The sequence below is a fragment of the Pelodiscus sinensis genome, chromosome 18, assembly GCF_052426305.1.
Source record: "Pelodiscus sinensis isolate ZL-2025 chromosome 18, ASM5242630v1, whole genome shotgun sequence".
NCBI classification, from domain to species: Eukaryota; Metazoa; Chordata; order Testudines; family Trionychidae; genus Pelodiscus; species Pelodiscus sinensis.
In genome coordinates, this window is record NC_143069.1 from 8,446,851 (window position 1) to 8,469,098 (window position 22,248).

Here is a 22,248-nt window from a genome sequence, read left to right on the forward strand (position 1 = left end):
AACCAATTGCTTTTGCTTCACCCACCTTAAGCAAGGCTGAAACTAACTATGCTTAAATCGAGTGTGAAGCATTGGGAATTGTTTTCGGGCTTTGGAAATTTCACGAGTACCTGTTTGGACGAAAGTTTACACTTCTCACTGATCTCCATCTCTAACGGGCTGCTAGTCGTATGCAACTACGGGCATCATGGCTTTTGGGACTGTGACAGATGGCTGGCAAACCAGAGCTCTGCCACTGTAGCCTGGGTAAAGACACTGAGAGGAAACAGCTGAACAAGCCCAGGCCTGAAGGGCTATTAGAAGCAGCTGTGGGCCTCACTGGGAGAGGGATATATAAGGCAGAGGAAGGAAGCCAGGAGAGGCAAGGAGAAGCCAGGAGCCAGAAGCCAGGTTGTGGCTGGGTGTGCTCCCAGGCAGATGGAGGAGCTGGTTGAATTGACTGTAAGCTTTGTACATAGAAGGTGGTGGGAACTAACAATTAAAGCACAGGTGACTGCACCTGAAGCATCTCTGGCTGATTTGTGGACCAGAAGGTAACCCAGACCAAGGGGCCTGAGTGGGGATCCTGACACAGGGACACACATATGAGATCAGATATCAGAAATCCACTCTGTATGGCAATGCGGATGGTCCCTGTAGGCTGCCTTTGCCAGTCAAACATCAAGATAGTGGCTAGAAGGAAATCTTCTACTTTGAACAGGTAGAGCACACGCCCATCACTGCTGCACAAGTTAAGAGAGCAACTCGTGTTGACTCAGTTCTATACCAAGTTATGGATCTTGTGATGCATGCAACATCTCTGCAGAACTGTCAGGTCTCACCTGACTGTGTCCCCTACCTGTCCAGGAGGATGGAGTTATTGATCCATTCAGTTATTGACCCACTTCATCAGATCAAATAGTGGAAGAAAATTGTCACAACCATATATACCAAAGGATACAAATAAAAAAAAAATGAACACATATGAAAAGGACAAATCAAATTTCAGAACAGAAGAGGGATGGAGGGGAGGAAGGGGAGGAGGTAGATGTCTGTGACCTAATGATATTAGAGGTGATAATTGGGGAAGCTATCTTTGTAATGGGTAAGATAATTAGGGTCTTTATTCAAATTTGAGTGTAAAGTGTCAAATTTAATCATGAATGACAGTTCAGAGGATTCTCTTTGAAATGAAGTCTTAAAAGGTCTTTGAAGCAGGATGCAGGTAATCAAGTCGTCAAGACAATGTCCTTTCTGGTTGTCTGTGCCCTGCGCTGCCGCCCTGCCCAGGGACTTGCTGCTCTCACAGGGCAGGATGTGAACAGGGAACCGTACCTGGGAGCAGCCCCCACCCACAGCCCGCCGCAGGCAGAGGGTTCTCCAGCTCCAGGGGGTCGGGAACTGCCCCCCCCCACACACACACATGTGCGAAGGGAGCAGGAGCCAAAGGGGACCCCTCACGTGAGGGGCTGGCAGTGTCAGCCCTGTGCCCATGTCCTGGCTTGTGGGTGCCCGTCCCTACAGCCCTGCCCTGGGGTGGGCTCCCCCTCACACGGCGCCCTGGCACCTGGGGGAAGAGGGTCGGGGCAAAGGTCACTGGCTTTGGCTCATCGCCGCATTTGTGGTCCAGAGTCAGGGCGGGACGGGGTGGAGGGCAGCAGGCCACACCCTGCGTGCTGTGTAAGTTGGACGTTTTACACCCATCATGTTGCTGGGACCCAATGTGAAAGGCCTGTGGACGGCAGGGGATAACACAACACCTCACCCCCAGAACATGTACCTCGAACATTGCACCTCAGTCTGTAGAGCGGTGCCGGTAAGGTTCAGGGGGCTGTCACAGGCCAAGGGAGCGAGCTGCAGTGGCTAGAAGCCAGGCTGACTCGAGTGCCTGGTGGGAGGGAGGACATGGCAGGTACTGCTGGCAGGGAATGGCCAAGCCAGGCAATGCTCCTCAGCCTGGTCCATTCTGCCAGGCCGGAGCCATTCCCTCCCATAGGCTGTGTGAACCACGGCAGCCAGCCACTCCCGGCAACTCAGCCCTGGCTCCTTGTGGTCTCCTGGCTGCTTTATTCCCATTGTTCATTCCCAGGGCGCATCCCAGGGGAACGCCCCCAGGAGGCCTCCCATGCGGTCCCGGTAGATCCCGTCGAAGGCCTTGCTCTGCGCTGCTGTGAAATGGTTCTTCCAGTCCCCACAGATGCCTGTGGAAGGGGAGCGGCGCTGCTCAAGATTCGCACCATGGACATCGACGGGGCTGGGACTCGCCTCCCACCCTGCAGATCACGAGGCGCTTGCTGCTGTAAGGAGGGTGGAGCCTACCCTGCTCCCAGTGCGCACTCCTGGCTCTGGCCCCGGCTCATCCCCCATGAGGGCTGCAATGGGATCTGCAAAGCTCCTGAAGGATGGGGCTGGCTCACAGCAGCCTCCTCATTGTCACTTTGGCGGGGGGGAGGGGAGGGCACAGCCCTCACAGTGGTGGTGGAGAACACCTCCTTCAGGGCCATGCGGGAGAACCAACACTGCCTCCGAACACCAGAATAGTTCAGTGTGTAGTTCCTGCTGAGGTACTTCGACAGGGGTATGTGGAAAGCCCTTAGTTCCCCATACCCAGAGCCATCTACATTCCACTTCCAGTCTCTGCCTGCTGTGCTGTGCTGTGCCTCCTTACCAGAGTAACTGCCTGCTGCATTCTGCCTTGTCACCAGGGGGCAGCGTCTCTAAATCTTTTTTTCTAAAGAGTCCAGATGTAGGTGCCTGGCCCCAGAGGTGCTCACATGTCCCCCCTCTAGAGAGCTACATATTATTGCCCCTCCCACCCACACTACCCCCACAGGGACGACTCCTCTGCTCTTGTTCTGAATCTTGCTCAGTTCCTGGCCCGAGAAATCCTGTGGCCACACGCCCTGGTGCAGCCACCCTGAGACATATGTGCTCACGACAATGGCCCCAGCTCGGCCTCCTGGGCCATCCTAGTCTGACCCCTGCACATCGCAGAACCCCCCCCCCCCACTCCTGTACGCACCCCCAGCTTCTGGCCGAGTGCCCCAGGGCCTCACGTCAGAGTGTAGAGAAGGCCAGGGACAGAGACTCACCTCTACTGGTTCCAACCTGCTCGTGCCCCATGCCCCAAGCAATGACCCAGGACACTGCCAGAGAGGCCCCTCCTCTGACTTCTGCCAGTTTGCATCGACACAAACATTACCTGTTCCACGCCAGGTGTGGCTGGTTACCAGCCCGCCCCTTGTACCCGTGAGTGTGAACAAAACCATCCATTGCTCTGTCAGCCCGTCCTCTTACCACCAGTCCCTGCGTTCCTGGCCCAGCTCTTAAGGAAGGGTTTACACAGATGGGGTATGTCTACACTACAGCACTAATTCGAACTAACTTAATTCGAATTAGTTAATTCAAACTAAGCTAATTCGAACTAGTGCATCTAGACCTAAAAACTAGTTCGAATTAGCATTTTGCTAATTCGAACTAGCACGTCCACATTGAGTGGACCCTGAACCGAGGTTAAGACAGGCCGGAAGCAGTGGGGGGCGGGGGAGTTAATCGAGGGGCTGCAGGAGAGCTTCCACCACAAGGAGCCCACAGAGCCACCCCAGTCCTCCCCATCGGGGGCTCATACCCCATTCCTCCCTCACCTCCTTCCACTTACCCTTCCCTAGCCCCCCTTCCTGGTGTACAAAATAAAGGACACGTGTGTTCAAAAATAGAAACTTTCTTTATTAAACAAAACTCGGGGAGACTGGGAAAAGGAGGTGGGAGAGGGGAAGAGAGAGGGTGGGAGAGGGGAAGGCAATTAAAATGATCAGGGGGTTGGATCAGGTCCCATATGAAGAGAGGCTAAAGAGACTGGGACTTTTCAGCTTAGAAAAGAGGAGACTGAGGGGGATAGGATAGAGGTCTATAAAAGCATGAGTGGTGTGGAGAGGGTGCATAAAGAAAAGTTCTTCATTAGTTCCCATAATAGAAGGACTAGAGGACGCCAAATGAAATGAATGGGTAGCAGGCTTCAAACTAATAACAGAAAGTTCTTCTTCACAAAGCAAATAGTCAACCTGTGGAACTCCTTGCTGCAGGAGGCTGTGAAGGCTAGAACTAGAACAGAGTTTAAAGAGAAGTGAGATAAAGTCATGGAGGTTGGGTCGATGAAGTGGTACTAGCCAGGGGGTAGAAATGGTGTCCCTGGCCTCTGTTTGTGGAAGGCTGGAGAGGGATGGCACGAGACAAATGGCTTGGTCATTGTTTCGGTCCATCCCCTCCAGGGTACCTAGTTTTGGCCGCTGTCGGCAGACAGGCTACTGGGCTAGATGGACCTTTGGTCTGACCCAGTACGGCCATTCTAAGCTCAGGACTCAGGGTCGGGGATCTCACTGGACCACCTTGATTTTCATGCAAACCTGCTCCTGGGTGGCCAGGCTGGCAGCTCTCCTGCCCTAGACGGCCGCTTTCCTGTGTCTAGTATGGAGGTCCACGATGTCTGTACTGGACCAGGCGGGTGCCCGCCTCTTGTGGTCCTGGGCAAGCTCCCGGGAGCCGCTAGCCTGGTCCCGGCAAGAGGGGGAGAGCTGGGGGGCATCGGGTGGCTGGCTCGAGCCGTGCCAAGTTCAGGGTCTGCTGGCTGGGTGCTGGCAGGCTTGCACCTGGCACGGGCACCGTAGCCAGCCCTTGCCCCTTTAAGGGGTCTGGGGCCCGGAGGGGCAATAGGGTTTCCGTGGTGTTGGCTAGAGTGGCCACCAGGGCAAGCTGGGGAGGGCTAGCCTCCCACTAGTTCGAATTAAGGGGCTACACACCCCTTAATTCGAACTAGTAAGTTCGAACTAGGCTTAGTCCTCGTGGAATGAGGTTTACCTAGTTCGAACTAAGCGCTCCGCTAGTTCGAATTAACTTTGTAGTGTAGACATACCCTCAGAGAGCAGGATGATTGCTTGGAGATCCAGTACTTAGAGGGAGAAAAACCTGTTGAGAATCTTTGAGTTAAGTTCAGAGGCCGGAGTAACAGGGGTGATGTTGTGGTTGGTGTCTGCTATAGACCAGATCAGGTGGATGAGGTAGATGAGGCTTTCTCCAGACAACTGAGAGAAGCTTCCAGATCACAGACCCTGGTTCTCATGGGGGCCTTTAACCACCCTGACAAATGTTGGGAGACCAATACAGCAGCACACAGACTATCTAGGAAGTGTTTGGAGAATGTTGGGGATAACTTCCGGGTACAAGGAACTGACCAGGGGCCATGCACAGCTTGACCTGCTGCTCGCAAAGAGGGAGGAACTAGTAGGGGAAGTAGATGTGGATGGCAACCAGGGCAGCAGTGATCATGAGATGCTATATTTATGGATCCCCACCAAAGAAAGGAAGGAGAGTAGCAAAATACGCACCCTGGACTTCAGAAGAGCGGACTTTGACTTCCTCAGAGAACTGATGGGCAAGATCCCCTGGGGTGCTAACATGAAGGGGAAAGTTGGCCAGGAGAGCTGGCAGTATTTTAAAGAAGCCTTATTGAAGGCCAAACTAGCTTGATGCACAGTAAGAAAAGCAAATATCACAGGTGACCTGATTGGCTTAGCAGGGAAATCCTTGGTGAGCTTCAACTCAAAAAGGAAGCTTATAAAAAGTGGAAACTTGGGTAGGTGACTAGGGAGAAGTATAAATATATTTCTCAAGCATGCAGGGTGCAATCAGGAAGAAAGGTTTCTACATGTGTTGTGTATTGGGTTGTAGATACAGATCTTGTTTTTATAGTAACTGAATTCGGTCAACCCAGCCAGTTTGGGCTGGTTCCAGTAAGTTCTGTGTCATGCAATAAAATGGACACTTGCAATTACTCAAGCTCACTGTGTTTCCAATGATTTCTTCCTCAACTGTGGAATTCCACACGGAATAACCAAGTGGTGACAAGAATGGGAAACCTGTGCTGCCTCCAGCAACAGAAGCCGTGGAAGTCAGTGTAAGGAAACAAAGCTTTTAGCTGTTCTGGACGGTGGGGGTAAGAACTGACTGCTTGTACTGACAGTGCAAACTGAAACTAAGATCCGTGGAGCCCAGAGGGAGGGAGGGAGGAAGGAAGGAAGGAAAGGAATTGCAGCAGCCATGGCTACACTTACACTGGGATCTTCTGAGGAGACTATAGAGCAATGGCACGTACATACTGAGAGTCTGGAACTTTTTGCTATTGCGAATGACATTAAGGAAGAGAAGACGATGCCAATATTTGTAAGTGTTGTAGGGGCTAAGACCCACTTTCTGCTGCACTGCTCCCTGTTAAGCCAGAGACCAAATCTTACAGTGACATTGTGGAAATCCTGGGGTCACATTATGCTCCAAAGCCATTGGTAATTGCAGAAAGGTCTAGGTTCCATAACAGAGGCCAAAAAGAAAGTCAAACAGTTGTACAATTTGTAGCAAATTTGAAAAATCTGCGGCACACTGTGAATTTAAGGAGATGTTAAATGATGCCATATGGGCAGGTTAGCATGAGGACTGCACAGTGTAGAGTCCGTCCTGGCAAGGTGGGGACAAAGGTCTATTATGGGGTGGGATCAGGGATCCAGGCCCGGCCCAACCGCCTGGTCAATGTTTTCCAGGAAAGACAAAGTCCAGGTTCTCACCCCCTTCCTGAGCATGGGAGAGGGGGAAGACTGACCTACGTGGCGACACACGGAAGGACATTGCTCCCCACGACATGCTCCACAACTTCCAAAACAGACTTCAAAGAGAAGCTGCAGAGCTACAATTCATTTGCAAATTGGACACTGTCAGTTTAGGATTAAACAAAGACTTGGAATGGCTGGGCAACTACAAAAGCAGTTTTCTCCTCTCTTGCTGTTCACACCTCCGCATCAGCTGCTAGAAGTGGGCCTCATCCTCCCTGACTGAATTGAGCTCGTTATCTCTGGCCTCCCTCTTGATTGATCCTCAGGGCTGGCTTTGGGTATGTCTACACTACCCTCCTAATTCGAACTAGCGGGGTAATGTAGGCATACCGCACTTGCAAATGAAGCCTGGGATTTGAATTTCCCGGGCTTCATTTGCATAAGCCAGGTGCCGCCATTTTTAAATCCCGGCTCGTTCGAACCCCATGCCATGCGGCTACACGCGGCACGGACTAGGTAGTTCGGACTAGGTAGTTCGAACTACCGTTACTCCTCATTCCACGAGGATTCAAATCCCGGGCTTCATTTGCAAGTGCGGTATGCCTACATTACCCTCCTAGTTCGAATTAGGAGTGTAGTGTAGACATACCCTTTAGGAAGTGCGGGGCCCAATTCAAAGAGTTTCGACGGGGCCCCGGCACCCAGGATTTTTTGTTGAGCAAAAAACAAAAAAACAAAAAACACACCACACATAAAAGTTTTGATCTCTTACTTACTCATATTGATAGAAGTCACCACTTTATTCTAAAAGAATATAATTATAGATTTTCACTTTCATATTAGGAAAATAATTTGTTTTGATAGTTGTACAACTGATTTTCAGATGTAGGGTCTGGGGGAAAGGGGAGTGCAGGAGTGTTATGATGCTGTGACCAGATGGTGGCTTGGATCCAATTGGGGGTTTGTTGGCCAGGCTTCATTTTTAAATAAAATACTGTGTCAAACACAAAAAGTTTCTGCATTGTCTTTATTTCTGAGAAGGGTGGGGAAACTGTTTTGAGTCGGGGTCACTGACCCACAGAAAACTCAGTTGGGGCCACACAAGTGAGATGCAAAAAAACCCCTCCTCCAACCCCCCCCCCCCAAGCTTCACTAATGTGGCCCCAACTGTGTTGGTGGGAGCAGGGGACATAGTGCTGGGGACAGGGTGCCAGTGGGGACAGGTTTCTGAGGCTGGGGAGTGGAGAGAGGGAACAGGGGAGTGGGGAGAGGGAATGGGGACCAGTGGGGGTAGAGAGTCCCCTGCACCTGCCTCCTCCCAGGATTCTCCCCCCACCCCAGAAGCTGGCCAAACCCCCCCTCCCACGACACAGCCAAAACCCCTCCCACAGTCCCATGCCTGCCCTGGGGCCAAACCCCCTTCCCGCGGCAGGGCCAAACCCCCGCTTGCACCTGCCCAGAGGCCAAACCCACACTCACGCCTGCCCCGGGGCCAAAACCCCCTCCCGCGGCACGGCCAAAACTACTCCCCTGCCTGCCCCGAGGCCAAACCGTCCTCCCATGGCACAGTCGAAACCCCTGAGCTCGATTCACCCCTCCTGAGTCCTGTGGTCACAGTGCAAGGAAGCCAACGGCGCCACGCTTTTCCTCCGGGGCTGACACTCCCTCCTGCACTGCGCCCGGCACGCCACTGAGCTGTGGGAAGGGAGCAGCCAGCGCACTTCCGGAATCCCTGGAAGTGGTGCGAAGCTGCAGGAAGGACTTTTGTCCAACCCCGTGGGAAGCCGGCACTACGCTGCAAGTAGATAGTGGGAGGGGAGATCCCGAACACCATACGATCAACTGGTTGAGGCCTCGTGATGGACCAGTTGATCACGATCGACCGGTTGGGGACCACGGCTTTAGGGCACAGGGCCCTCTTAGGCGCGGGGCCCAATTCGGGGGAATAGGTTGAATCGGCCTAAAGCTGGCCCTGTTGGTCTTCCCTTCTTTTCGTGTGCCTGGATATTTATAACTGCCTCTGGAATTTCCACTACATGCACGTGGCATTTTGAAGGGCCGCGGGCTCCTGGCAGGGCTGGGGAAGCGTGAAGGAAACGTCACAGCTCCCCTGCCCCCAGACCCTACTTGGCCTGGGGGACAGGGGAGCTCACAAAGCCTCCTCTGCTCTGCCCCCGCCCTGCGAGCAGCGCATGGTACTTCAAAGCACCAGGTGCTCCTGGCAGGGTGGGAGGAGAGTCTGTGCATTCCCCCACCCCCAGGCCAATTAAGGCCTTGGGCAGGGGGTGGGAAACATTGAAGCTTTCTTTGTTCTGCCCCCACCACGCACTACTGGCAGGGTGGGGGCAGAGCAGAGAAGGCTTCGGGCGCTCCTCTGTCCCCAGGCCTGGAGGCAGTGGAGCAGCACAGGATTCACCTACTTGGCAGGCCAGATCCGGCCTGAGGAGGCCCTTTTGCCCACCCCTGCTCTATAAGGTGCCACAGGACTGATTCAAACTAACATGGCTGCTCCTCTGAGACTTAGGGCTTCAAGTTCTTCCTCGCTCACCTACTTGTGTCAGCGTTTCTTAGCTGTAAGGCCTAAAATAGCCCAGCTACAATCTTGCAGGCCTCAACCCACAGGCCTTGAGTTTCAAGCTTACTGAGACATCTAGTACAGGATTATTCTTACATCCTGATATATACTTCTATAGCCCTACAACTTAACTCTATGTAGCATACAGTGCCAATTCATCATAACCACACAATAAATGAACCAGCTACTAAAATAATTGGCTACATGGTCCTATAAAACACTGAGAGTTGAACAGTGGGGCACTTCCAGCCATGGGTGGACATGTCGTCAGGACCAACTAGAGAGTTGAAGCTCACAAGCAGGGGCAGATGACTGTTTTGCGGGGCCCTGGGCAGCATAACTCCGAGGGGCCCCACCTTTGCCTTGGCGCATGCGCCGTGATACCATGCGCATGCGCGGTGGCACCACAGTGCATGTGCGGGGCTCTTTTAAGCGCGGGGCCTGGGGCGGCCGCCCCGTTCGCCCTGCCCTATATCCGCCCCTGCTCACAAGTGAATGAAGATTTGACTTCAGCTTCTTTTTTATCATCGCTAGTGGTTGGAACCGATATGGGTGCTACGTTTCCTGGGCTGGAAGCCGCCAGGATTCATCTCTTGTTACTCCCAGCCACAACCACTCAGTGGAGTGACTTGTTCTCGGGTTCCTTGTGCCCCTCATTCATCAGAAAAGCCCGACCAGCTCCGCCAGGGCATGAGATCTTTAGGCCTGTCCCCAGACACCGGTGTCTGTAGACCCCCTTCCCTACCATTCTGTCTGCTTCTTTGCTACTGTCTCCTCCCATTTCCCCAGTGCGCTTCCCAAGCACCTATCCCCGTCCCCACCTCTAATACTCACAAGAGCAGCGATATGTGGAGGGACTTTGACTCCCTCAGAGACCTGATGGGCAGAATCCCCTGGGATGCTAACATGGAGGGGAAAGGAGCCAGGAGACCTGGCAGTATTTTAAAGAAGCCTTATTGAAGGCACAGAAAGAAACCATCCCGACGCGTAGCAAGAGAGGCAAACATGGTAGGAGACCAGATTGGCTTACAGGGGAAATCCTTGGTGAACTTAAGCACAAAAAGGAAGCTTACAAAAAGTGGAAACTTGGACAAATGACCAGGAAGGAGTTTAAGGCTATGTCTAGACTGCAAGCCTCTTTCGAAAGAGAGCGTCTAGACTGCACGCGGAACTTTCGAAAGAGCAAGCCGCTTTTTCGAAAGAAAGCACCCAGTGAGTCTGGATGCTCTCTTTCGAAGAAGCCCTATTTACATTCAAGAACGCCTTCTTTCGAAAGAAGCATTTTCGAAAGAAGGCGTTCTTCCTCGTGAAATGAGGTTTACCGCCGTCGAAAGAAAAGCCGCGTTCTTTCGATTTAATTTCGAAAGAACGCGGCTGCAGTCTAGACGCAGGTGAAGTTTTTTCGGAAAAAGGCTACTTTTCCCGAAAAAAACCCTGAGTCTGGACACAGCCTAAATGTATAGCTCGAGAATGCAGGGAGGTTATCAGGAAGGCAAAAGCGCAATTGGAATTGCGACTGGCAAGGGATGTGAAGGGTAACAAGAAAGGTTTCTACAGGCATGTTAGCAATAAGAGGGTGATCAGACAGGGTGTGGGGCCCCTACTGGATGAAGGAGGTAACCTAGTGTAGAAGCTGTAGAAACCATTTTCATATTTAGCTAGAAGCCATCTTGTATAACAGAAACCATTTCAGCTTTTCTCTCAAGCACGTAGACCAGAGTGAACTTTGTCACCCCGTGAGAAGAGGCCTACAGGATGGGCTATTGGTATGTGTTAATTGGGCTGGTTGGGACAGGAGATGCACTCCCTTGTACCTGTCTGCCATCTTGTTGATAAGGCTTTGTTTTTCCAAGTTTAATTGAGGATTTCTGTAATTGGATGCCCTGACGTCAGACTGTTTGGCTAAGGGTATAAAGATACTAGGATTGATTGTATTAGCAGCCTTACTGGGCCTGGCTCTGCTGGGACCATGTTTGGCTCATGCTGTGCTTTATTAATTAATAAAGCTGTTTGTTAGCTGCCTAAACAGAGAGGAGCGTTTTTTGCTTCAACACTAGTAACAGCTGATGTAGGAAAAGCTGAAGTACTCAATGCTTTCTTTGCCTCTGTCTTCGCAGTCAAGGTCAGCTCCCAGACTAATGCGAGATGGGATGAAGATGGACAGCCCTCGGTGGGTAAAGAGGAGGTTAGGATCTATTTAAAAAAGCTAAACATACATAAATCAATAGGTCCGGACTTAATGCATCTGAGGGTACTGAGAGAGTTGGCAAATGTCATTGCAGAGCCTTTGGCCATTATCTTTGAAAACTTGTGGAGATCAGGAGAGATCTTGAACGATTGGAAAAAGGCAAATGTAGTGCCCATCTTCAAAAAAGGGAAGGAGGACGATCCAGGGATCTATAGGCCGGTCAGTCTTACCTCAGTCTCTGGAAAAATGATGGAAGGGATCCTTAAGGAATCCATTTTGAGGCACTTAGAAGAGCAGAAAGTGATCAGGAATAGTCAGCATGGATTCACAAAGGGCAAGTCGCGCCTGACCAATCTGATTAGCTTCTATGATGAGGTAACTGGCTCTGTGGATATGGGAAAGTCAGTGGATGTGAGATACCTTGACTTTAGCAAAGCTTTTGATATGGTCTCCCACAATATTCTTTCTTGCAAGATAAGGAAGTATGGATTGGATACATGGACTATAGATTGGATAAATGGCCGGAAAGCTGGCTAGATGGTCGTGCCCAATGGGTAGTGATCAATGGTTTGATGACTGGTAGACAGTCAATTTCAAGCAGTGTGCCAGATGATCACTTCTAGTGCCGATTTTATTCAACATTTTTATTAATGACCTGGCTGAGGGGATGGATTGCACCCTCAGCAAGTTTGCGGATGACACTAAGCTAGGGGGAGAGGTAGATATGCTGGAGAGCAGGGATAGGGTCCAGAGTGACTTAGATAAATTGGAGGATTGGGCCACAAGGAATCTGATGAGGTTCAACAAGAACAAGTGTAGAGTCCTGCACTTGGGATGGAAGAATCCCAGGCATTGCTATAGGCTGGGGACCAAATGGCTAAGTAGTAGTTCTGCAGAAAAGGACCTGGGGATTGTAGTGGATGAGAAGCTGGATATCAGATAACAGTGTGCCCTTGTAGCCAAGAAGGCTAATGGCATATTAGGCTGCATTAGGAGGAGCATTGCCAGCAGATCCAGAGATGTCATTATTCTCCTTTATTCGGCTCTGGTGAGTCCACATCTGGAGTTTTGTGTCCAGTTCTGGACCCCCCACTACAGAATGGATGTGGACGCATTGGAGAGGGTCCAGCGGAGGGCAACCAAAATGCTTCGGGGGCTGGAGCATACGACCTATGAGGAGAGGCTGAGGGATTTGGGTCTATTTAGTCTGCAAAAGAGAAGGGTGAGGGGGGATTTGACAGCAGCCTTCAACTTTCTGAAGGGAGGTTCCAAAGAGGCTGGAGAAAGGCTATCCACAGTAATGAGAGATGGGAGAACAAGGAGCAATGGTCTCAAGTTTCAGTGGGAGAGGTCTGGGTTGGACATTAGGAAAAACTAGTTCACTAGGAGGGTGGTGAAGTACTGGGATGGGGTCCCTAGAAGTTTTTAAATCCTGGCTTGACAAAGCCCTGGCTGGGATGATTTAGTTGGGTTGGTCCTGCTTTGAGTAGGGGGCTGGACTTGATGACTCCTGAGGTCTCTTCCAGTCCCGGGATTCTCTGATTCTATTATTTAAAAAGGCCCCCGGGCTGCTGCTGTCTGTCGTGTGGTTCGGCTTTTGGATACGAGAGGAGCCAGTCAAAACACCTCAGATAAACTCTTCTTAACTTTATTATGCACAGAATGGTAAAGGAAAGCAGTGCAAGGTTGCATAGATCTGTTCAATACACAGGATAGATAGCACAGACAATAATATAACACCTACACCTGGCACAATACCCCAGATACTTGATTTTAAGCATGGGATATACATGTACTTATGTCTATAAATCACTCACAGTTCCACCGCTAAGACCTTACGATTGTCAGATGATTGTCAGACGGGAGGTCGTGGCCTCATTTCCCCATGCGCAGAGGCATCCATATGCCTTAGTCACTAGGAACAAGCACAGCTTCTACTTTCAGCGGGTTAGGTCATGGGGACCTCTTACCGAATCCCTCCCACCGATTATCTTTTCTACTCCTACTTTTACAGCCATAGCAAGACTTGGTCGTTCTAGTAAAATTTACCAATTAATCATGTATTGTTTATGCCCCTCTTTTGGACACATCCTGCTAGTCAAACTACTCGATACTTAATGGATAGTTCTATGGCTGCATGGGTGATTTTTGCTCATTAGAATTGTTATGTACCAGTACCGGGTTACTCCCAGTGATCTTGGCACGGTATCTCTAGACCAACACTCCCAGCACACTAGAGTTTAACGCACTCCTGATTCTCAAAGCTCACCCCCACTTGGCCTGGCCCATGTGCTTTCATGCACTAGGCTCAAATCAGGCCTGGTTTGCTATGTTGGAAGACGCACTTTGGTCAAGGCAGCCATCGTTAGTCCAGGCCCTGCAGGGCGGGACAACACAGACATTATTATTCTGGTCAAGATGGGGTTGTCCAGGCTGCCCTACACTGTCACCCCCTGCAGCAATGGGGCTAACGCGGCTCCCTGCCTGCTCTCGCTCTGCGGTACGTCTCTGCAGCCCCTGGGCAGGGTGTGTGTGTGTTTGTCCCTGCACATCCCCCACCAGCCCAAGTGCACCTGTGGCCAGTGGGAGCTGCAGAGAAGGTGCATGCAGGCAGCAGGGTACAGAATCCCTGTCCCATCCCCCTGCCTAGGAACGGATGTCAGAGGAGGAGTGCCACGGGTGAGCACAACACTGCTCACTCCCTGCCCCCATGTCCGCTCCTTCCACCCTCACCCCACCTGCACCCGAATTCCTTCCCAGAACTTGAACCCTGCATCCCCTCCTGCACCCCAATCCCTGAGCCTTACCAGAATCTGAACCCTTCCTGCACCCCCACTTCCGGCCCCAGCCCGGAGCCAAACTCCCTCCCAAAGCCTTAGGCAGGTGCAGGGGAGGGACGAGGGCCCATTCTGGGCACCACCATTTCTACAAACTCACCTCCCTGGGGTGTTTATGTAGCAACGTGAGAACGCTGGGTTTGTTTCTCCCCTGAGAGCTCCCTCCCCCACTCGAGTAGACAGGACTTCCTCTTGCAGAAACCCTGCTGCCTTGAGACCTTCACATCCTGCCACTGTCATGTAGCGACCCTGCCCGCAGGTGACGTGTGGGCTGCACATGCAGCCAGGGCTGGACCTGGGCTGACTGGGAGGCCAGTGGGACAGCGCTGCTGCTCAGCGAGCCCTCGGTGCTGCGAGATGGAGACCATCGAAGGGCTGATGCTGGAGGTGGCTGCTGGCAGGAGTGTGGGCATTGAGATAAGCAACAAGACCAGCAGCACCCTTGAAAACCCCAGGTGAGCAGGTTCCCAGGCCCCCTCCTCGGGGCTTCCAACTCATCCTATGTCTGGGGTCTGTCTGTCTGGGCTAGGGTGTGGGGTACGTGTCTGCGAGTGAGTGTCTGTCTGTATGTCTGTCCCCAACACATCCTCTATCTGTCTGTCTGTCTGTCCATCCGTCCCCAAACACTCTCTCTCTCCCCATGCAGTGCCCCCCGTCCCGCTGACTGGGTGAGTTCTGTGTGTCTCATTGGGCCACTGCAAATCCTCCTTCTGTCGAGCCTGAATTTGCTGTTTTTAGCTCTGGAGGGGCTCAAGTTTGTAGTGGATCGTTGGGCCAGGGGATTGCACGTGTCCAGGACAAGGGCTGGAGGAGATTGGAGGGAGATCACACACTTTGGGGGGGGGGGAGAAGGAAATGTTCCCTGGACATTTGATTTGAGAGGAAACAGCTGCTGGACTGTTGGACTGTGTATGTCAGTCCTCAGGAGTTGGACTGGGGGCAGAGCCATGGCTATCGGCCAGTGATACTTTGTGAAGGTGATCAGTGTGTTTACTGCACATTGATACAACCTCCACAGACCTGTATGTGCACGTCTGTCACATACCCTCACCCATATACACCCACACATGGGCATCCAAACGTGTACACACATATGTGTGTGTGCTCACACTCTCCTACATCGCCATATGATGCGGGTGTATCTATGCCCCTGCACACTGTCGTTAATAACATAATTGTAGCGCCCCCCTCTCCACCTGGTTATCTTCTTTAATGCCAATCTGCTTATAGGTTCTGATGGACAGGTCTGGGTTCTTCTGGATCCTGCCATACGCTCACTTTATTTTTTCCTATGCATTTATTTGGCGGTGCCTCCACCCCCCTCACTCCTTCCTGGGAGGGTCACCAGGACAGCTTGGGAGGAAAATTCTAACCCAGGGTAATCCCCACGTACTTCCCAGATAGCTGGAGACTCCCAGAAAATAACACAAACACATACACCATATTAAACACAAGTATATGCGGGATGTCTACACTACAAAGTTAATTCGAAATAACAGCAGTTATTTCAAATTAACTTTAATAGTATCTACACAGGCAAACCGCTATTTTGAAATAAATCGAAATAGTGGAGCCCTTGTTTCAAATTTAGTAAACCTCATTCTACGAGGAGTAACACCAAATTCGAAATAGCTATTTCGAATAAAGTGCTGTGTAGACACTTAATTCGAAATAGGGGGCCTCCAGCCCTTCCCAGAGAGCCCTGGTGGCCACTCTGGGCACAACCAGGAAAGCTTACTCTCCTCTCCCCCAGCCCCGGAGCCAGCTCCAAGCCTGCCAGCCCAGAGCCAGCAGTGGCCACCGGAGCCCCTGACCCAGTGGCCCCAAAACATGAGCCAGCAAGCCACTGGCAGCCAGCCCTCCACCGCTTCCCAGGAGCAGTCTGCCAGCTCCCAGGAGCCTGACAGGGGCTGGAGAAGGCAGGCGCCTTCCTTGTCCAGGGTGGAGATCATGGACCCTATTCAGATTTGGGAGGCATGCCCCCAACTTCCATGATATCCATACTAGATGGAGGAATGTGGCTGTCTATGGCAGGATAGCTGCCAGCCTGGCCACCAAAGGCCACATGCAAACCCAGGAGCAGGTTAGCATGAAAGTAAAGTTGGTCTGGCAAGACCCTGAACCCTGAGCTTCCCCATCCCCTTCTTCCCCTTGCTTCCCCCTTCCAGCTCCCTCCTCCCAGGTTTCTCCCTCCCCTCTTCCACCCTCTCTCTTCCCCTCTCCCACCTCCTTTTCCCAGTCTCCCCAGAGGTTCATCCCCTCCCCAGTTTTGTTCTATAAACCCTGTTTTTATTTTTGAACATACGTGTCTTTTATTTGACAACAGGAAGAGTAAGTGGAAGGATGTGAGGGAGGAATGGGGCACAAGCCCCCGGTGGGGAGGACCAGGGAGGCTCCTAGGGGTGGACGGTCTCCCTCAGGGCCTCCTGGATCCTGACAGCCCCCCGATGGACCCCTGGATGGAAGCCTGCAGCAAGTGCAGCTGGTCTGATGGCAACGACCCCCGAGATGCACCGGTGTGCCCAGGGGCAGCTCTGGCTCCATGTGGCCGAGTGCTGTGGTGTCCCGAGTGCGGGCACTCAGGGTACTCCAAGACAGGACTGCTTTGCTGTCCCTCATCGAGGTAGACAAGCAAGCGGGGAACCCTGAGAACTGTCTGTCCGGGGTGGGGGTAGGATCCCTTTAAGCACGGAGTTCAGTTAGCCTCAGGCAGCAGCCCCACACACTAAGTCCTAACCTGATGCCCTGCCGGCACTGGTTCCGGCCAGCTTTATCTTCAGTTCAGGGTCCACTCAGTGTGGATGCACTATTTCGAAATAGCACAACGCTATTTCGAAATAGTTTTTGTGTATAGATACGTTATTTCGAATTAGTTTAATCCGAATTAACTATTTTGTTAATTCGAAATAGTGCTGTAGTGTAGACATACCCTTAAACAGGAGACAAATATACCATAACAGGGTAAAACACTAATTTTAGGTTCACCGGTTCCCAGCAACTGTAAGATTAGTGTCCCAGTGGTACGCGTATTTGTGGGGGCCGTTGATGACTTATGACCACAAAATTCTTCTCTGCAGCGGTTTAGCAGTGGGGCTGTCTGGGTCCAGTACAGCCCAAAGGACTCACAAGCGGGAGAAGGTGATAAATCCCTCCACAGGTTTAATATGCAGCCTAGAGATCCCCCTTGTGCAGCCCTGTCAGGTGCAGCCTCAGCAGGGCAGATGTGCCTGCTCCCTGCCTTAGATCCAGCCTGGCTGCTGCTGCTTCACAGGCCGAGGTCTCCTCCTTGCCCATCATGGAACCTACTGGGCTCCACCCTCTTAGCCCAGGCTCTGCAGCCAGCACCCCGCCCCGAGCAGGCTGGTGCTGTGTGAGCGGGGGCAGTGGGGCAGGCAGAGCCCAGCCTGGGCCCTGCCCCGCTAACCTTCCCTTGTGCCTTGGTCATGGAGGAGAGACCCCTGGCCTAGGGGCTGGCCCAGGTAGAGCAGTGCTCCCTTGTCCAGTGACTGTCCCCTCTGCAGTGACCCCCCCCAACCCCCAGGTCAGGTTTCTGCCGTTATCAGGACGCTGTTTTACATTATTGCCAGGTGTAAATTATTTACCCAGATGTAGAATTTGTATCCAGAAATTTGGGGCACCCCTGGGTCTTACTGTCCACCCTCCCGTCTCTTCCTCTCCCTGCTCTGCGGCCCTGCTTCCTCCGGAGAGGATCCAGCTCACTGAACTGTGACAAAGCCTGCCAGGCCTGTTAGCAGAGCTGGAGAGAGAGCCATGCGAGCGGTAATGAAGCCATGTCACAGGGGTTTGCCAAGCCCCGCTCTGGACTGTCAGTCAAAGTGGGCCGTGCCCACGCAAGCTCATGATCCCATCTACATGTTTTGTTCGTCTATAAAGTGCTACCAGAACATTTGTTCTTTTTAAAGTTTATTCTGAATTTACTGTCAGTCAACAGGACCTGGCTTTAAAACTATTTCATTAGCGCGTGGCTGAAGATTATAAAATCACAATTCTGAAAATCCCCTCTCCCCGCTGCCATTGGGGGACCAGTTTACAGCACTGCATAGGGCCCCATAACCCCTAAGGATGCCCTGTTGTCAGGGATGCCGTATAATAAAGGAATCCTGTGTGGTTTTCCTCCAGGACACACTGTTTCAGTGGCCATGATCTGGTTAAGCCAGAGAACTCCATCCCCCCTGGCAAATCGGGGAGCTGCGTGTTTGTGAAAACGAGCTACTCGGCCCGCGGGAGCGTGGGGGTGCTGAGCTACGAGTCCGATGCCTTCACTCTGGCCATCATGTTCTCCAACCCCTTCGACCGCGTCCTCTACAACTCGGAGTTTGCCATCGAGCTCTTCGCGGGCAGGAAGCACTTTGAGAGCATGGAGCGTCTCTACCAGTATATGTACAACCATGGCCCACCCTATAAGTGCGAGTCCTTTGAGAGAGTGGAGCTTGAGATGCTGGATGGCGAGCTAGTGGTGACCAACCAGGGGATCCAGGCAACAGCCACCGTGTCCAACAAGGATAAGGCCACCATTAAAGTGGAGATTAAGGGAAAAGATGATCACACAGACAGCCCAAGCAACCCAGGGAAATGGCCCATGTGACAGACCAGCGTGGCAACTAGTGACTCCCAGCCTGAGCAGACAGTGATGTGCTAACTCTGCTCAAGTGAGTGCACTAAAAACAGCCAGAGCCATGTGGGTGCACATGCCACGGTGCTGTTTGTAGTGCACTGGTGCATGTCTGTCTACCCATGTTCCCTCTATTTTTTAACATCCATGTGAGGAATAAAAGTGGTTGGTATGCACCGAGGCATGTGCACATGTGCACCCTCAGTAGAAATGGAAGCCAAGCTGTGGGTGCTCTGCTAATCAGCTGGGTGGCTCCTGAATCTCTCCGGGGCAACCCCTCAGTGCACAGCTTCCAGGAATCTGCTGTCTACCCAGGCTGGGAAGTCTCCAGGCATCCAGAGGTTGCCATCATTTTATAAAGGAGGTTTTTTTCTTGCTTTTGCTATAACTTCAGATATAATAGGCATATGGAAACCCGAAGCTTCAGCATTGGTCATGGCTATAAGGCCCTGTAAAGCTTTGCAAAAAGGAATGTGATGAACAGTTCCATTGAATTATTTGCAAATGGGAGCTGAGCTGCTTGCTAAGTGCAAACACGTCTAAGAGTGTGACCTTGTGGTATGGCCGCGTAGGTTGTTTTAGTTACATACATGCTTGCCTAAGGAACGTAAATAGCCGGTTACAGATTGCAATGGAAATTACCAGAAAGGCTAAGTACATGAGATCAGATCCTAAGAATGAAAGAATGACCCTACTAGGTTGGCCCAATGGTCTGCCTAGTGCAGTGCCACATGCGTGAGAGGGAATGAACCGAACAGGCAGCTTCGAGTGAGCCGTCTCCTGTTGTCTAGTCCAGCGCTGGTCAATAATTTTTGATGGGGACCCACTCCAAGAATTTGGTCAGTGGTGGAGGGTATAATATTCTTCCATGGTATTAGTGGAGGAGGTGCAGGGTCTGGGATGGAGGCTGGGTGCGTAAGGGAGCTTAGGGGAAGGGATTGGCGTGCAGGAGGGGATGTGGGATCTGGGAGGGAGTTTGGGTGAAGGAGGTGGTTGTGATCGGGGCAGGGGAGGAGATGCAGGGGTTTGTGTTATGACCTTGGGCAGGAGGGGCCTGTGTCCTGGGGCCAGGGGATTGGGGTGCAGGGTCTGGGAAGGGGGTATGAGTGCAGGAGGGAGGCACAGGATTTGGCTTATGTGGGGTTGGGAGACAGGAGTGGTGGGTCAGAGGGGAAGAGGGAGGGGCTTGGGTGCCAGAGTCCAGCACTGGCTGGGAGAATTCCCTGGGCGATTCCTGGCCAACAGCCCAGCAGGTTCCCTGCCCTCCATGTCCCGGCAGGCTGCTCAGAGCCTGAGGGGAGATGGGGAGGGGCACTTTGTGCACTGCCTGTTCTTCAAATAGGCAGCTCCCACAGGAGCTGCAAGATTGTTTTGGGGGTGGGGCAGTGTGCAAAACCTCTCCCACCCCTCCTCCGGGCTTGCAGCTGTTCACAGACAAACCAGCCTGCAGTCAACTTTTCTGAGCAGCCTTTGGGGGTCAGGCAGGCAAGGAGCCTGGCTGAAGCTCCCTCTGCTACACCCATGGGCTGCATCCAGCAGTGTGGCAGTCTGGATCTAGCCCACAGGCCTTATTTTGCCGGACCCTGGTCTAGTTCCACCTTCTAGCAGTCAGAGGCTTAGGGACACCAGGAGAATGGGATGTCCCTGATGATCTTGGCTAGTAGCCATTGATGGAGCTGTCCTTCAAGATCTTATCTGAGTCTTTCTTGAACCCAATTGTAATTTTGGCCTTGACAACATCCCCGGCAAAGAGTTTTACAGGTTGACTGCATATTGCGTGAAGAAGAGCTTCCTTTTGTTTGTTTTAAGCCTGCTGCCAATTCATTTCATTGGGTGACTGCGTGTTCTTGTGTCAGGAAAAGTTAACACTTCCCTATTTGCATTCTCTGCACCATTCAAGATTGTACAGACCTCTGTCATACTCTGATGGTGCTCTGTACCCCTCCAGTCATCCCTTTCATGCTTTTGTAATAATTTATGTCAAATTTGAAAACTTACAACTCTCTGAAGAATATTCTCCTGAGAAAATAATAAAATAATAAAATCCTAGGGGTGGAAGAGACTTCAGGAGGTCATCAAGTCTGAACCCCTTCCCAAAGCAGGACCAACCCCAACTAAATCATCCCAGCTTGGGCTTTGTCAAGCCGGGACTGAAAAACCTCTAGGGATGGAGACTCCACCAACTCCCTAGGGAACCCATCCCAGTGCTTCCCCACCTACCTAGGGAAACCGTTTTTCCTAATATCCAATCTAGACCTCCCCCACTGTAACTTGAGACCATTGCTCCTTGTTCTGCCATCTGACGCCTCTCCCATCCTCTTTGGAACCCCCTTCAGGTAGTTAAAGGCTGCTATCAAATCCCCCCTCACTCTTCTCTTTTGCAGACTAAATAAGACCAAATCCCTCAGCCTTTCCTCGTAGGTCATGTTGTCCTCTTCTGGATGCTCTCCAATGTGTCCACATCCTTTCTGAAATGGGAGGCCCAGAACTGGACACAATACTCCAGAAATATGTGTAGCAACACTGGAGTCCTTTGCAGGGTGTTCATAAGACATACTTGAAGTCTGGGAAGTGACCACAAAAATCTACATCTGACAAAGGCTGGCATTCCCACTCCCACTGACTTTTTGTTTCCTGAACCTCCCCTGAGATGGTTCTCAAAGAAGGGAAAGGACAATAAGAAGGAAGGGCAGATGCCGCAAATAATTTCTCCCCTTCTCTCTGCCAATGGCACCCACAACACCCGGAGAACATAGAAGGCACCATTGGACCAGGGAGGGATCCTGGCTGCGATAAGAGAGGCCTTGCTTTGATTTCATCAGCTTGTGATAAGTTTGCTGTTAGCTGCATTTTACTTTTATTTTTCTTGTAACCAATTCTGATTTGTATGTCTCATTATTTGTACTCGCTTTAAGTCCATTCTTTTGTAGTTAATAAACTTGTTTTATTGTTTTATCTAAATCAGTGGATTTGAATGTTTGGGGGAAACTCCGTTTGGGGTACCAGGATTCTATGCCTGCCATTTTCTATTAATAAATGCTGGAATTCATCGGAGCTTGTCTTGTCCGGGAGAGAGCTTGGCAGAACAAGAACCTCCTCTCAGGGGAAAGTCTGGTGTCCCTCTGCAGTGTAATTCAAGAGTGGCTGTTGGCAGCACTCATACGTGGGCAGTGTAATAGGACCCCCAGATTAGAGAGCCGAGGGGACACGGCTGTTCATCTGTCCAGATCCTGGATGTGTCACAATCTCCCCTTAATTGTATCTTTTCTAAGACGAACGGCCACATCTCCTTCATGTTTCCTACTAGGAAACTGTTCCATAAGCCTGATCATGTTCATTGCCTTTCTTTGCCCCTTTCCCAATTCTAATGTATCTTTTTTGAGATGGGGCTACCAGAGCGGCCCACAGTATTCGGTGGGGGGGGGGGGCGTACCATGGGA

The 22,248-nt window shown here is 51.7% G+C and overlaps 2 protein-coding genes across 6 annotated transcripts in view; one reads left to right on the forward strand and one right to left on the reverse strand.

Annotated features, from left to right (window-relative positions):
- Positions 1-22,248, reverse strand: part of LOC102460158 (sulfotransferase 2B1-like) — a 189,419-nt gene that overhangs the window by 19,250 nt on the left and 147,921 nt on the right. The window lies entirely within an intron of this gene.
- On the forward strand, positions 14,365-22,230 carry LOC112545284 (DELTA-actitoxin-Aas1a-like). Its single transcript, XM_025183097.3, has 2 exons — positions 14,365-14,630; positions 18,316-22,230. The coding sequence occupies exons 1-2, from the start codon at positions 14,533-14,535 to the stop codon at positions 18,779-18,781; spliced, it is 564 nt and encodes a 187-aa protein (XP_025038882.3). The 5' UTR covers positions 14,365-14,532; the 3' UTR covers positions 18,782-22,230.

What these genes read in the sequence shown, in the direction of transcription:
- LOC112545284 (XM_025183097.3), top strand. Translation starts at nt 14,533, where the DNA reads ATGGAGACCATCGAAGGGCTGATGCTGGAGGTGGCTGCTGGCAGGAGT. An exon ending in AGCACCCTTGAAAACCCCAG is followed by an intron (nt 14,631 to 18,315) that starts GTGAGCAGGTTC and finishes GTTTTCCTCCAG; the next exon opens with GACACACTGTTTCAGTGGCC.